The sequence below is a fragment of the Rhincodon typus genome, chromosome 25, assembly GCF_021869965.1.
Source record: "Rhincodon typus isolate 14 chromosome 25, sRhiTyp1.1, whole genome shotgun sequence".
NCBI classification, from domain to species: Eukaryota; Metazoa; Chordata; class Chondrichthyes; order Orectolobiformes; family Rhincodontidae; genus Rhincodon; species Rhincodon typus.
Window position 1 is genome coordinate 8,811,669 of NC_063356.1, and position 17,365 is coordinate 8,829,033.

The 17,365-nt window shown below is 40.4% G+C and overlaps 1 protein-coding gene across 2 annotated transcripts in view; it reads right to left on the reverse strand.

The window, feature by feature from the left end:
• eps8l3b (EPS8-like 3b) overlaps positions 1-17,365 on the reverse strand; it is a 73,838-nt gene that overhangs the window by 12,821 nt on the left and 43,652 nt on the right. For both annotated transcript variants that reach the window (XM_048611796.1, XM_048611795.1), the window contains 6 exons: positions 11,579-11,693; positions 10,302-10,369; positions 9,688-9,762; positions 5,621-5,769; positions 4,956-5,070; positions 458-489 (listed from right to left, as the gene is read on the reverse strand). In XM_048611796.1, coding sequence (XP_048467753.1) covers positions 458-489; positions 4,956-5,070; positions 5,621-5,769; positions 9,688-9,762; positions 10,302-10,369; positions 11,579-11,693 — 554 coding nt within the window. The remainder of the gene's footprint in view (positions 1-457; positions 490-4,955; positions 5,071-5,620; positions 5,770-9,687; positions 9,763-10,301; positions 10,370-11,578; positions 11,694-17,365) is intronic.

The following is a 17,365-nucleotide window of genomic DNA, read 5'->3' on the forward strand; positions in this document are numbered from 1 at the left end:
GTCTGTTGCTTCAAAGAATTAAGACCTGGCTCCTAGGGGATGGCCTAGTGGTATCATCACTGGACTGTTAATCTAGAGATACAAGAATTGTGCAGGGGACCCAGGTGTGAATCCCACCATGGCAGATGGTGGCATTTGAATTAAATTTTAAAAAGCTCTGAATTAAGAGTCTAACCAGGAATCCATTGCCAATTGTCAGGAAAAACCCATCTGGCCCGCTAATATCCTTTAGGGAAGGAAATTGCCATCCTTTCCAGATCTGGCCTACATGTGACTCCAGACCCTCAGCAATGTGGTTGACTCTCAACTGCCCTCTGGACAATTAGGGATGGGCAATAAATGCTGCCCAGCCAGAGACGCCCATTCCCCGTAAATGAATTAAAAAAATTTAAGGGCCACAGTGGATACTATGATGAGACGGCTAGAGAAGTATTTATCTTTTTGATGTCCTCCTTACTTCTCAAAGGGTGCACCGCGTGGGTCTTCCATCTACGAAAGAAAAACAAAAGACACAATTCAAAGAGATGAAAGCATATCTGTAACACGATATTAAAAATTTAGTAAAAATGGGAATAATTTAATCGTTTTCAATTGCAGACATTCAGCTGTTCTAATTAGTACATCTCATTGATGAGCAGGTAACATCAAAGAATTGTGAATCATAGCTGGTTTATTGTCAAAGCTCCTATACTGCATATATGTGTCCATCCTGTTGCCTGGCCCATTTCTCAAGTTCACTCTGATTAGCTGAATAAGACTCCTTAATGATGATGCTCATGATGGATATTCCTGCTACTGGCCATGACCCTTCAGTCTTCCCTGGACTTAGGGATGATGACAGAAGACTGGAGTGTTGCAAACATTACACCCCTGTACAAAAAACGTTTCTAAGAGTAAACCAAACAATTACAAACAAATGGGGAAATGGCTAGAAACAATAATTTGGGACAGTATTCAAAACCACCTGGATAAATAGGGAGAGGCAGTATGGATTTCTTCCAGGAAAAGTCATGTTTAACAAAATTACTGAAGTTCTCAAAAGAATTAACAGTGAGGTTTCATGTGGGGAAAGCTATTTACATGTTTAGGACTTCCAAAAAGTTTTCAGAAAAGTCGAGAACTGGGGGGCTTGAGTTACAAGGAGAGGCTGGATAGGCGGGACATTTTTCACTGGCGTGTAGGAGGTTGAGGGGTGACCTTATAGAGGCTTAAAAAATCATGAGGGATATAGATGAGGTGAGTGGCAGGTGTCTTTTCCCTGGCATGGGGGATTTCAAGACCCTGGGACATATTTTTAAGGTGAGAGGAGAAGGATTTTAAAAAGTAATGAGGGGCTTTTTTTTACATAGCGAGTGGTTCATGAGTTGAATGAACTTCAGGAGGAAGTGGTGATTGCAGGTACAGTTACAACTTCTAAAAAACATTTAAATAAGTAAATGAATAAGAAATGTTTAGAGGGATATGGGACAAGTGCAGGCAGGTGCAACCAGTTTAGTTTAGGATTATGGTCAGCATGGACTGGTTGGGCCAAAGGGTCTGCTTCCATACTGTATGACTATATTAGAATGTTATGTTTTACTGTGAGGAGAACAGAATGCAAGAGTAGGGAAGTTATGCTTCAGTTCTATAGGGTATTGGTGAGACTGCATCTGGAGTATGGTGGTCAGTACTAGTCACTGTACTTACGGAAGAATGTTAATGTGTTGGAAGCAGTTCAGAGAAGGTTTACTAATATCCGGAATGAATAGAATACTTTATGAGGAAAGGCTAGACAGGCAAGGCCTGTATCCTGGATTTTGGAAGAGTCAGAGGTGACTTAATTGAAACGTAAAAGATCCTGACAGGACTTAACCAGATGGATGTGGAAAGGATGTTTCCTCTTTAGGGAGAATTTAGAACTAAGGTCACAGTTTATAAATTGGAGGTTGCACGTTTGAGGCAGGGATGAGGATTTTTTTTTCCTTCAGAGATTTGTGAGACTTAAAATTCCATTCCTTGAAAGGCAGTGGAAGCAGAATCTTTAAATATTTTTAAAGCAGAGATGAATAGATTCTTGATTACTAAGACATGAAAGATTTTTAGGGATATGCAGGAATGTAGAGTTGAAGATAAAATCAGAAATTGGCACAACAAGTCAAGAGTCCGGTTAATAAATTGTACAGTATCATCGGTTTTATTAATACAGGCACAGAATACAAGAATAAGTAAATTATGTTGAACCTATGTACAACACTGGTTAGATCTCAGGTGAAGCATTGCGCACAGTTCTGGGTGCTACATTATAAGATGTATGTGAACGCATTGAAAAAATGCAGAACAGATTTACAAGAATGGTTACAGGGATGAGAATCTTCATTTATGATGAAGGATTGTCATAGAATAGAATTCCTAAAGTGTGAAAGTAGGCCCATCAAATCAAGGGGAAGTGATGGCCAAGTGGCATCATCGCTGGACTATTAATCCAGAGACCCAGATAACGTTCTGGGTACCCAAGTTTGAAACCCGCCAGGGCAGATAGTGGAATTTGAATTAAATAAAAATATCTGGAATTAAGAGTCTAATGATGACCATGAATCCATTGTCGATTGTCAGGAAAAACTCATCTGGTTCACTAATGCCCTTTAGGGAAGGAAACTGCCATCTTTACCTGGTCTGGCCTACATGTGACTCCAGGCCCACAGCAATGTGGTTGACTCTGAACTGCCCTCTGGGCTATGAGGGATGGACAATAAATGCTGCCTGGCCAGTGACGCCGTCATCCTGTTAATGAATGAAAAAAAACACCGACCTACCGAAGGGCATCCCACCCAATCTGTGTGACTCTGCATTTCCCATGACTAATCCACAAATCTGCACATATTTAAACTGTGGGAGGAAACCAGAACACCCAGAGGAAACCCACGCAGACATGGGGAGAATGTGCAAACTCCACACAGTCGTCCGAGGGTGGATCAAACCCGGTTCCCTAGTGCTGTGAGGCAGCAGTACTAACTACTGAGCTTCTGGGACACCTGATTGGAGAGGTTAAGGCTGTTTTCTTTGGAGAGGTGAAAGCTAGGAGGTGATTTGATTGATATTTTCAAAATCATGAGAGATCTGGACTGAGTAGTTAGAGAGAAACTGCCCCATCCACAGAAGGATCAAGATCAAGAGTGACTTTCATTTACAGTGATTTGCAAAAGTAGTAAATGCAATGTAAACCTTTTTAAAAGATAAGTGCTTCGGCCTGGAATGCACTGGCTAGAAGTGAAGCAGAAGTAGGTACAATTGAAGTATTCAAGAAGGCATGAGATTATGAGGAAAGGGCAGGAGAATGGCATTAAGTCATAATGCTCATTTGGAGAGACAGTGCAAACATAATGGGGTGAATGGCCTCCTTTCGGACCATAATAATTCTGTGATTCCTTTAAAATTTCGTGAGGTTGAGTCTGGGGTTGGCTATCAGAGTGCAAGGTATCAGTTGCATTGTTCAGAAGATCAAAAACCCACATTCCCTCCTGCGATACCATACAGCCCTCCAGGATTTCTGCGCAGGTCCAGTCCAGGCACCTCCCACATCCCTTATTTTTGTTGCTCCACCTTTGGCAGCCATTCCTTCAGCTGCCTGGATCATTTCCTTCCGGAATTCTCTACTTAAATATTCTACTTTAAAATACTCCTCAGAAGTAATTCTACGATCAAGATTTCCATCACCTGTCCTATGTTTCTCCCTGTGTGGCAAACTTTGATGGATAATACCCTTGCCAGATGACTTGGGACTTTTAAACTAGAGTGGAAGGTGCTAAATAAATGCAGTTTTTTTGTTGTTATGTGTCAAATTGAACCATTCATCAGTCATGTCACAAGGGGGCAGCCTCTCAATGGAGTTTGGAAATGTTTCTCATGTACACTGCTGCTCCAATTCAACATTTTGAGAGATCGAATGAAAAGCAAAGGGGTCCTCCAAAGGAGGGTTTTCTTGTAAACATTTCTGAGCTTACATCAAGTCCATATTTAAGAGTATCACCGATGTACAGCAGGAAACATCTGTGTCTACAATCATGTAATGAATGAGCAGGACCCATAAGCCCTATTCTGCGTTGTATCCAGCAAGCAATTCATAAAGTTATTCATCTTATTTGATCTCAGGAGGTCACCTGAAGACTATCACTCCTGCTGGGGTGTGGCTCAAATCTGTTTATCTGACACTTCTCAGATATGAGTTCAAACTAGGGAGTATTTGATGATGGGGAAATGTGATCGCAACACCATAAGCCACATGGATCTATCGGAGGCACATTCTTAAATAATGGAGCATGGCACCCTGCCAGCTTCTGTTAATGAGCCAATGTCACTGGAACAGGTCATTGCTGCGTTGTTTGTGGGAACTTTCTGCAAACAAATTGGTGACCCCCATCTCTTCCACGGCAACGATGACTGCACTTCAAAAATAGTTCATTGGCTGTCAAGTGCTTTTGAACATTCTGAGGTGATGAAAGAAAATGCATTCATGTAGCATCTTTCATAATCTGGGTGTCTTCACAGACAGTGAAGTACTTTAGAATTAGAGTCACTCATGTACTTTAAGAAATGTGGAAACCGATTTGATCATGGCAAACTCTCCCAGGCAAGGATGGGTCTAAATGTCACTGACAAAATAATGCCGAGGTTGACGGTGCGTAACTGTCCAAAACTGCTTCAGAGTACTATGGTTAATTACAACCAGTTAACCTCACTGCTATTAAAATTGACTGCAATAAATCTGCAGTCCCCTCCTTTAGAGTGGATCTTGAACTCAGGATCTTCTGGAACACAAGAGGATCCTCCCAACCTGGCAAACATAGACAGAGACTAACCCAGAATCAATCATCTATGACTCCTAAATTCCTGCTGGTTTGGGCCATCTGGAAAAGGACTGTTTTCTCTATAAGGAGATTTAATAAAAAATATTCATGGGCTTCCTGTCCAGCCAGTACCTGTTCTTTCAGATTGGGTGTTGGAGATCTTAATGGCTGCAGAGGTGGTATATCCCAACCACTAATGAACGTAGGGACATAACTTGGAAAACTCTCACCATCTGGCCAATCTGACCTGCATTTAAAAACAGCAATATATCGTTATAAGAAGAGCAGGAAATGCTGTAAAACACTCAGTCAGTCAAGCAGCATCTGTGGAGAGAGAAATGGAGTTAATCTTTCAGTGCCATAACCTTTCATTGCCATTGAATGATTTTCTTATTGGTATAGGTCTATCCAAGTGACCTGATTTTGGCCGTGTTATCAGATAATTAACTTGACCTGGTGTCCCATGACAATGGGAAGAACTGATTTGAAATAATTTGCTTATGTGAACCCAGACCAGGAACTCTGCTCGATAAGAAAGCAGCCAGGGTGAAGTTGCTTCATAGTGTGTTTATAACGAACAATTGTAACATCATTGCAACCACAAACCCCACAAGGTCAACATGGAACAATCACTCCACTGAAAGTGGCAAATTCCAACTGAGAATGCAATAGGAAAATGCATTCCTCCCTCCCCATGCTGAACAGTACAAAGCTCTCTCCATCTCAGCCTCGTGGGACCAATGAATGAGCAATAATGACAAGACAGTACACTCCTGATTGCTGTATGATTCACCAACCTGGGCACGCTCCACGCATCTCCTAAAGACCGCCAGATGACCTGCTCTTCCACACTTGTGGCTGAGCTGAGGAAATATATTGCACTTGGGATCAGGAAAGGTACAACCACCTTCTGTGCCAGGTCAGGCTTTGGAAGGTTGTTCAGGATCTGAGGAGAAGAATGTATTTTTTCAACAGGAAAATCAAATAAATTTTTAGCATAAAAAAATCTCATGCCAAGATGGTCTTAGCTCTTTAAATCTGATGCTCGGTAGGCCTTAACTCCAGGAATAATTCAGAGATTAATGATTTCAAGGTTCTGATTTTTAATTTCCTACCTTCCAGCCTAAAACCTACTTTGAAGACTTCAACCCCCTTCCCGTCTACACCCTGGGCACTAATGTGTACTACAACCTTGAACCGTGACCAGATAACACATTTCCATGATGTTGATTAGAGGAGTGAAGACTGAGCAGGACACGACTGATCTTTGAAATAGTGCCATGGTTTTCTGAAAGAGAACCAATCTCATAGTCCCCACAATTGAAAAGCCTGGAGTCTTCATTCATAAAACTGTCATTCATCTGAGAACAATAACAGGGCTTTGCTTTAAATCTTCAAAAGTGGGCACTACAACAGTCACACACTCCCTTGGAGCAGCATATAGATCATAGAATCTGTACAGTGTGGAAACAGGCCCTTCGGCCCAACATGTTCACACCGACCCTCAGAGCATCCCACCCAGACCTATCCCCCAATCTATACATCCCTCAACACTATGGGCAATTTAACATGGCCAATCCACCTAGCCTGCACGTCTTTGGACTGTGGGAGGAAACCGGAGCACCCGGAGGAAAGCCATGCAGACATGAGGAGAATATGCAAACTTCACACAGACAGTTGCCCGAGGGCAAAATTGAACCTGGGTCCCTGGTGCTGTGAGGCAGCAGTGCTAACACTAAGCCACTCTGCCACCCAGATCCAAGTGAAGTTTACAAAATCATGAGTAGGTTGCATAGAGTGGATCAGGAGAAACTCTTCCTGGTTTGTTATGAGAACAAGAACAAAAGGGCATAGATTTAAAGCAATCTGCAAGATATGCAGGGATGATGTGAAGAAAATCTTCTTTCACTCAGCGTGTTGCTAGGGTATGGAATGCACTGTCTGGAAATATGGTGGAGGCAGTTTCAATTGAGGCTTTCAAGAGGGATTTGCTCATTATTTGGATAAATTGATGCGTGAGGGTATGGGGAGAAAGCAGAAGCTCGGCACTAGTTAATGACATTCATTTAATAAGCTGGTGCAGGAGGAGATGGTGTTATTGCTAGACTATTAATCCAGAAATTCAGCTAATGTTCTGGAGACCTGGGTTCGAATCCCATCATGGCAGATGGTGCAATTTGAATTTAATGCAAAATATCTGGGATTAAGAATCTGCTGATGACCGTGAGACCGTTGTTGATTGTCAAAAGAACGCATCTTGTTCACTAATGCCTATCCTTGTAGGGTCTACATTTGACTCCAATGTGGTTGATTCTCAACTGCCCTCTGAAATGGCCTGCCAAGCCACTCAATTCAAGGGCAGTAAATCAATGCGTTCAACTCTTGGAGTGTGACTTGAACTCCTGATTCAGAAGCAGCGATGTAACCTAATGCCCCACAGCTCGGATGGCTGAAGATATGTTTGCCAATCATGAGGCCTGAGCGAGGAGGGGAGCGAAAATCTGTAATCAGTAAAACTTTGTATCCAAGTCCACGATCATGACTGGGAGTTTCCTGGTCTAGTTAACCATTATACCAAGAGAGAAACATGCATCTGGGTCAATTTGATTGAAATAGTAAATGAATGCAATGCTGTCAGGATGTTGGCTTTCCCATTCATTGGACTATTTTGATCTGGGATGTAGACACTTCTTATGTACTTCAGATTATCCTGCGCAACAGGTGAAACTGCTGCTTCATGCAGCTACATCGCAGTAGCAACATGAGTGGTGTTCAGCACCAAGAGGATACTGCTATCAAGCCAAAACGTGTTCTGCTTATCACACAATGAGTAATGTTGTAAATGAACGTCAATGCCAGTGTGATGCTAGGTATGTAGAATGAATGCCCCAAAGATTGGTAAATCATATCAAACGGCATGCTCTTACAGTTGTTCACAACAAGCAAAGTACTGATTCTACCCAGCCACCTTGTGCTTGCAAAAATCACAACATGCTGTCGAAGATTACATGCAATTGGATAACATTTCCTGGATATCCTGAGTATGGAAACAATTATGTGATAACTAATTTAAGATTATCAGCCAAGCTCACAATATGCTGCGGTTGTATGTACTGAAAGATACTTATATTAATACACAGAACCCTGTACTTTGCCAATCAATTTGAACCAGGCACTTAGATACCAAAAACCTATTAAATTTAAATCTGATGGTTTTGACAACGTAGGACCAATCCTATTGTAAGAAATTTTGATATGTCATCAAGGGTATAAAATAAAGGGGGCAGTTGGACAAAGACACAGAGCCAGCTACCATCTGCCAAAGCCAATGGCTCTCAGCTCTCAAGAAAGAATCGCTGGCTCTCGCAGCCTCATCTATGTCTCAGGGAAAACACCATCTAAATAACAATGGTACCAATGAAACAACTAGTTAATATTCCTGACAGAAGAATCAATGGAGAAGGCATTCCTGACAGAAGAATTAATGGAGAAGGCACAGAACATTCCGGAAGACATGTAACCTGCCTGTAATTTCGAGACACTAAATTATTATTTTTATATAAGTGGAACTTGTATTTGTTGGAACAGCATACTATTAGGATCTTGTTTTATTCACGAAGTTAGTAGTTAGAACGGATTTATTTGGTTTGTTAATAGTTTAATTAATTTGTTTACTGTTACAGTTGGATAAATAAATTATTCTTGTTGATTTTAAAGTGTGTGTCAGGGATTTATTTTATTTAATCACTAAAAGTTGCTGAAAAGCAGGCTAGACCACTATTAACAGTCCTTTTACACATTATAGGGCGAGGTGTTCCTTTTTGGGCATTTCAGTTTTAGTTCTTGGTCAGGGGGGGTGTCAAACTCTACTTTATAACAATACCCTGATCAATCAGACTCTGCTTGGTTTAAAATTTAAACAAATTCTGATAGTTAACTACCAATTAGAATTAATAGATGCATTCTCCATAGCAATGCCCCTATTAGTGTCCAACCAATCAGCACTCTCTTCTCCTCTAGTGCAAGTGTTGGTCTTTCTCATCGAATTGATATTTTTGTGAATTGTCCTGATGAGTTCAAGACAAAAAGCTTTGACAAAATGTATCATTTTCAGAAATGCTCACAATTATTTTTATTCACTTCTAGGATGTGGGCATTCCTGACCTGCCTCAGGCCTTAACTCCCCATTTGTACCAGATCCTCATAGCTCTCGACTTCTTGATTTCTCAAAGGCCTAGCTACCTACTTACAAAATACTTGTAGTGATCTAGACTCCACAACTCTCCAGGGAAGAGAATTCCAGACGTTCACCACTCTCTGAGAGAAGAATTTCCTTCACATCTCAGTTTTAAATGACTATTCCATTATTCTGTGACCATGCCCCCAAATTTTGCTCCTATTCCCTCCATTCTTGTTTCTTGATCACATCATTGTAAGATAACCATAAAGCTATAAAACCTCTCCAGGCAAAACTACTGAAAGAGAAAAGAGACAGTGGTCAAACATTCTTAATCCTGGGAAGGGAACAGCAATTTCAGGTACACAATAGTAGATTACTGACTGGTTTTCTCAGCTCATGCAGAATTTGTTGAACTTAACAATTGAGATGACGCTGCAGAACTGAATAGTTCTTACAAATCAGAGAAAGATTAGTAAAGAAGCTTATTCAGCGCCTTGCTTCTCTATTGCTGTTCTCATTTGTTTCTCTACAGTTTCATCATATCTTTTGATATACATTCTCATGTCACAGGTAGTGTACTCAGAGTGCATGTCTCATTAGATACAGGAGGATTTGTTGCTGCACATGAGGCCAAGAAACAGCAGAGTTCAAAAGAAAATGAAAAGTTCAGGAACATTAACTTACAAATTGAAGAATCTTGAACAAAATGTGAATCAGGTCATTAGCACTTGGATCCTGGAGATGAGCATCCAGATTAGTCTACAGAGAGAACAGAATTCATCATCACTTTTAAATACCTTGATAGTTAAAATGGTACAGACTGCTGCTAGTGTGCATCACTGGAGAGAGTAAATGATTGAAACTGTGGGCAAGATGCCAATCACTACTGGGTCATTAATTGCAGAAGAAAGGGGGCAATCCCCTTATTGTATTACAAGAGGAATTTCATTCTGAAATCTCCATGGTGACACTATAACAATTTCAACACAGCATTCAAATGAAGGGAGAAGGGATGGATCATGTAGCCATCTGAAAGACTTGCTTGTACATCCGCTGTGCCATCAAGCTTTGCTAGAAAAGTTTCTTGAGTGTTTGGTTCAATTAAGGGGAGATAACAAATACAAAAACAGCAGAGAGATGGGTAACGTAAAGGAGTGAAATCCTTGAGGCACTGAGCCACAGTTCACAATCAAGGTCCAGATGTTCGCATATTGCATTTGTATGTTTCAGTGATTGATTTTCCTCTGTCAGTGTAGTGATGGCAAAATCCTATTGTCTTTCTCCACTCTTGTACTTACAATCATATTAAAGGCGTATTTTATCTTCTGCAGGCAATCCACATACTCTTTCTCAGGAGGGAGAGCTTCTGTAGGAAACATGCACAGAAAGCCCAGTTAGTGGAGGGTCACTGGCTGACTGAACTTACTTGTCCATTTACAGGGGTAGCAACATTTCAATGCCCGACCAGCAGAGATAAAATAGAAAAAGTTAAATCAGATAGTTTAACCACACTGTGTCACAGATGTGACTGGGGCAAGGATTTTGCCAAATATAATATGCATCGATAATAATAATCAAAATACTGCTGCTGCTTTCAGAACTTAATCTACTTAGAATGTTTGAAGCCAATCCATTATGTGATATAAGATGTACGATTCATATAGATTTTAATGCCATTTATTTTAGAGTTCAGGTTTTGAATTAGTGGCATGTGGATTTTGATCTGTGTGTATGAAAGCATTCAATGATTAGCTTGTCCAGTATTTCTGGTGTCGTGGTCTTTTTAACAAAAACAAAACAATATGAGAGAGACTTCTTGCTAAAATAATTGGAACTTGTTTGCATCAGCAGATTCTTATTGACAGAGATAATAAACATTAAAGACCATTAGGCTTTCAATTAGAAACATTTAGAGTTGTTTTCTTTTTGCTTAGAGGAAACACATTTAGCTTAGTTTCAGTTCACAGTTCACTGGTGGAAATTAGACATGTAAAACAGTTTCTCCAGCAGAAAGGAAATAGTTTAGAACTCTGAAGAAAGGAGTAAGGAGTTTAGTTTGAAAGTTCCAGACCAAAAATGTTTGGTTAGAAGAATGAAGGGTTATCAGAAGCTGAGAAAATCTGAGCTCAGTTATGTGACTCTTGAGAAAGAAGCTATCAAATGCTCAAGTCCAGCAATTGGCAGCAACAGTTAAATCAAGCCAAAACATGTGATCAAGAAGGGAATTCTCTCTGATATTTGAGTACTATAAAGGGGTACTGTTGGGCAGACAGAATATTATTTTTTACTGTGAATGTCAAAAAATTTTCAACTTGTGTTACATGTAGATAGTTCTGTTTATTCTTTTTTTCTTAACTCTTTTTGCATAATAAATGTCTGTTTTCTTGTTAAAACCAAATCTGTAATACTGCCTGATTGTGTTTCAGTAAAAGACAATGTCATTAATTTTTTAAAAAAATTATCTATCAAGCCAGATTTCAGTCTGGGATCTGACTTGTTCAGATGTAACATCCACTGGGATCATAACAATTATAGCTAAATCAGGAATACAGAGGTTCCTGCATTGTAAACATACCTTTCTGCTTTTTTGATTTCTTTTTTTTCTTCTCTTTCCGAGAGTTGGAGCTGACAGCTTGATCAAGCTTATTGTTAAACGTCTCAATATCATCTATGACATGGTTAAGGATATCCTGTCAAGAAAGAAAGACAGAACATCTGCAAATAGAAAGCTTGCCAACATGCTATTCGATGTATACCATAATTGAGTCATATTTGCACTGGACACTTTGAATAACAAGTTAGTACATGTTTATACACAATTCCAGTCACTGCTATTGTGACAATGAAATTTCTTATGTTTATACATTGCCTTTCACAAAAGGCACAAAAGGTGGAAACAGCAGCCAAATTTACCCACACTAAAACTCCACAAACAGAAATATGATAACGATCAATTGTCCTGTGTAAGTAATAGGAACATAGGGATTAGGAGCGGGAGGAGGCAATTCAGTCCTTCGAACCCGCTCCACCATTTAACATGATCATGGCTGATCTTATTCTGGTCTCAACTCCACTCTCCTGCCTGCTCCCCATAGCCCTTTATCCTGCTTTTCATCTGAAACATACCTATTTCTTTCTTGCATCTGTTGATTAATTCTGCCTCCACTGCACTCTGGGGCAGTGAGTTCTACAGATTCACAACCTTCTGAGAGAAGTAGTTCCTCCTCATCTCAGTTTTGAACCTACCTCCTCTCACTCTATACTTATGACCTCTTGTTCGAGACTGTCCCACAAGGGGGAGCATCTGTTCAACGTTCACCTTATCAATCCCCTTTAGCATTTTATGTGCCTCAATCAATTCCCCCTTCAGTCTTCTGAACTCCAGTGAGTACAAGCTCAAGTACCTTCCTCATACAATAGCCCTTTCATCCCTGGAATCAACCTGGTGAACCTCCTCTGATTGTCTCCAGTGCCATTACATTCTTTCTCACGTAAAGAGATCAGAACTGGACACAATACTCCAGGCGTGGTCTCACCAATGCCTTATATAATTGTAACAGCACTTCCTTATTTTTGTAATCCAGTCCTTTTGCAATAAATACTAGGATTCCATTTGCCTTTCTTATTATACGCTGCACCTGCAGACCCACTTTCTGTGATTCATACACAACGATGCCCAGATCCCTCTGCACTGATGCACTTTGCAATCTGCTCTCCATTTAAATAATAATTTACCCTTTTATTTTTCTGGCCAAAACAGACAACCTTGCACTTATCCACATGAAACTCCACCTGCCAGATTCTGGCCAATTCTGCTAGCCTATCAATATCCATCTGGAAACTCTTTATCTCCTCATCACAGCCTGGCTTCCTACCTATTTTAGTATTATCCATGAATTTTGCTATGTTACACTCTGTCCTTGCTTGCAGATTATTGATGTTTATTATAAACAATTGAGGCCCAAGAACTGAACACTGCAGCACTGCACGAGTTACAGTTCACCATCTTTGCTGAAATTACCATTTTATCTAAAGACATTAAAACGGGGCTACTGAGTCAGCATTATGAAATTCACATCCCTTGTTTAATTCACATGTGTATGGTACTTTTACATATTAGTGCCAGTTGGAAAGACAATGGAACTAGACGCTGGAATTCACAATGAACTATATTCCAATAGCTAAGTTTGAGCAACAGAACAAAAACAAGGAAAATGAATTTTTGACAAGACCACTCTTCTCTCTCTCTCTCTTTTTCTTGCTCTCTCTCTGACTGTTTCCTCATGATCTTGCAATATAACACCTGGCAAAAAAGCGAATTGGGGAAACAACTACTCAAAGTCCTACAAATTCTTCTACTGCTGAGGATACAAGTCAACCATGAAACTGTGGTCTCAAGTTAAAAATTTAACATCTCAAGGATTCTATGGATGATTTAACTGTGTAACATTTCTTCTTCCTGTCAGTACCAGACACTGTTCCTTTTAAACATATTTCCGATGTTTATACATAGGTTTGATTTGATATTATGTTTTTATTTCTTATTTGTGCTTAGTACAGTCTGAAATGCCTCTCTCTTTCACTGAAGAAAATCTTGCTAATATACTCCCTCATTTTCTAGGGAATTACATTTTAATTGAAAAGATATAACCGTGTGTTAAAAAATTGCTTATGCCCGACTACTAGGGGTGGGGTGGTGTTACAGATAGGGCAGCCAATCACTTTCACTCACCAGGTTGTATCAATACAGATAAATCAAGCCAACAGATGAAAGACATCTTATATAACTTTTTGAACATTGTGACAGTAATTATATTTCCCAGCACAGCATATTCCTGTGTTGTAATATTACGCAGCACCAATTTTTCTTAAATGACTTGCAAAGATAATAATGTATCCCTGTTTTATATAGACTCCCTCATCCTACAAACAATGGAGTCATAAGCAGCAGAGATTCAGACTCAAAATACTCTTAAGAATGGATATGCAACTAGTTATCTGATCCAACATGTCTGGTGCATTTATTCGGTACATCTGGTGTTAATTCTTAAAAGCTCAATGTGTTGTGGAGGACGTAGGCCAGAAAGATTGATGAGGGTAGAGCAGTAGACTTTGTTTACATGGACTTTAGTAAAGCTTTTGATAAGGTTCCACATGGTAGACTAATTAATAAAGTTAGATCACATAGGATTCAGGGTGAGCTTGCCAATTGGATACAAAATTGGCTTGACAGTAGGAGACAGAAGGTGATGGTGGAGGTTGTTTTTCAGACTGGAGGCCTGTGACCAGTGGTGTTCCACAGGGATTGGTACTGGGTCCACTTTGTCATTTATACAAACGATTTGGATGAGAATTTGGGAGGCATGGTTATTATGTTTGCGGATGACACCAAAATTGGTGGTATATTTGACAGTGAAGAACATTACCTAAGATGACAAGGTGATCTTGATCAATTGGGCCAATGGGCTGAGGAGTGGCAGATGGAGTTTCATTTGGATAAATGCGAGGTCTTGCATTTTGGTAAAATAAACAAGGGCAGGATGTATACAGTTAATGGTATGGCCCTGGTAAGTGTTGTTGAACAGAGAGACCTAGAGATTTAGGTACATTGTTCTTTGAAAGTTGCATCACAGGTAGACAGAGTAGTTAAGAAGGTGTTTAGCGCACTTTCCTTCATTGCTCAGATCACTGAGTAGAGGAGTTGGGACGTCATGTTGAGGTTGTACAGGATGTTGAGGAGGCAGTTTTTGGAGTATTGTGAATAGTTTTGGTTGCCCTGCTATAGGAAGGATATTATTAATTTGGAGAGGACTCAGAAAAAGATTTACCAATATGTTGCCGGGATTGGAGTGTTTGAGTTACAAGGATAGGCTGGATAGTTTGGCATTATTTGCGCTGGAGTGTAGGAGGTTGAGGGGTGACGTTATAGAGGTTTATAAAATCATGAGGGGCATAGGTAAGGTGAATAGCAAAGGTCTTTTCCTTGGGGTGAGTGAGTTCAAAATGAGGGGGCATATTTTTAAAGTGAGAGAAGAAAGGTTTAAAAGGGACCTGAGGGGAACTTTTTCACACAGAGGGTGGCTGGTATGTGGAATAAACTTCTAGAGGAAGTGATCAATGCAGGTACAGTTACAACGTTTAAAAGACATTTGGATAGGTACATGAATAGGAAATGTTTAGTGGGGTATGGGCCAAACATAGGCAAATGGGACTAGTTTAGTTTGAGAAAATTGGTCAGCATGGACAAGTTGGACCGATGAGTCTGTTTCTGTGCTGTATGACTCTATGACTCTATAACACTAGTAATGAAGAAGACACCATTGCTGTAGGTCAAACTCAGACCGGGGCTTGTGCCATGTAATCTGCTTTAAGTTACAACAACAATGAGTACCTGGTTTGGTGTATATGGTTAGGCAAAGACCATCCCATTTGTTCCTGTGGAAACTAGCAGATTAAGTGTTCAATGTTTAAAGTTTCACTCACAATGAATGAGAACTTTGATCCAGCATCATAAATGTATCAACAACAAATGCAATGAACAGACATAAAATCCAGGATGATCCTATGGTCAAGTCTGGACTGTGCTGAGATAACTGCTTCTGGCTAGGTCACTTGCAAAGTTAACACAACTAGGAACAAGACTCTGCCTGACTTGTATTCACTGGAGCATGGAAAGCTGAGGGACAATTTGATCAAGGTGTTTGGAAGTTAAAAGATTACGCAGGGTAGATACGGAAGAGGTAGATTTTCCACTGGCTGGACAGTAGTTATGCCAGCATAGATAGGAGTTGTATGTGTACGTTGCAGAATTCCTATCAGGAATTGTCTGGGAAATTGAAGATACTGCTCAGCAATTTCTCCAAACCTAGAATGTTCCAAAAGTCTTCATTTAAATCTGAGTAAAGTAAGTAAACTAGTTACTCACGAAGAGTTAGAATATTGGTCTAACTCCTAAGTAACTATTAACCTGGCCCCATATTTATCTCCTATGTCCCCAACTAGAGTACCCCCATACCACTTACTGCTCCCTGAGCCTGACCCGATACCGTCTCCTGGAAGGAAACAACTTGCCCCCACCCTGCCTACCCCACCTCCCACAAAACCCTGAGCAGACCTCCTTCTTGGTTCCAGTTTCTCATCCCCTAAACCCCCCACCAGACCTCAAACTAACAACAACCCCACATTCCCTCACTTCCCACCATTGGACCTGACCATACCCCACCCCTTTCCTTCCCACAGATCTCAAACTTGCTGCCCCCTCCAGGCTGACCAGCCCCCTCCACCTACCCAACCATACTTCTTTTCTGAATTTCTCCAGCTCTTGCTGTTTTTATTTCCAATTTCCAGTATTCCCTGTTTTTTATGTTGCTTTTATTTTAAGGAAAGTAGCAATCTGGAATGCTTCCTCTCAATAAGCTAAAGGTCCTGGGGAAGAGATGAAACTTCCATGACTGAGATCAATAGATTTCTTTTGGATAAAGATATAAAGGGATTATAGAGCTGTGATGGGTGATGTACCTTGTGTTACAAATCATGTTCAAATTGAGTAGTGCACAAGGTTTGAAAGCCTGAATCAACAATTTCTGTTCCTAGCTACATCCCTGGGCTAGAGGAACAAAACAATGACTAGAGCAGTCATGTTCTTGTAGTGGATAGTGTCTCTGCCTCAGAACCAGGACCAACCCAGGACTAGATGAACCAAGAATGGTGTGCTCATAATGCAACCAAACAAGTTAACTCTCAACTTGCAAATCCTACCAATACATTAATGGACAAAACAACCTGAGACAGGAAATGATTTAGGGTTCTTGTGTGAGAATGGGATTAGGTTCTCCACAGAGAGTGCTGAAACTCACTGGCTGGACTCACACAAGAATAGTCACAACGTAAAGTATCAGGGTGCAGTTTGTGTGGAACCATACTCTAATTTGACCCAGCACTGTTGAGAGAGGGGGGGGAGAGGCAAAGAAAGGTGGGGCAGCAGCAACAACGCACCAGGTTTTAAGAGATTTTATTTAGAAAGCATGAGAGGGAGGCCAAAAGGTTTGGGAAGAAAATTCCACAGTTTAAGGCTCGAACAACTGATGGCATAGCTACATGGTGAAGTAAGTGGAGAGTGCATGTGAGCCCAGAGTACTAGATAATCAGAAATATCAGAGGATTCTACAGGAAGGGGTTACAGACATAGGGAAGGAAAGGGATTTAAGCCTGAGGATGGGAATTTTAACATTACAATGATGGGGGACCAGAAGGAATGTAGGTAAACAAGCACACACAGAACAGAAATAAATACAGATCCATTAGCTTGTAAGAATAGTTATCAAACCATTTGTAGCGATAAAATCACTGTTGCTGGAACTTC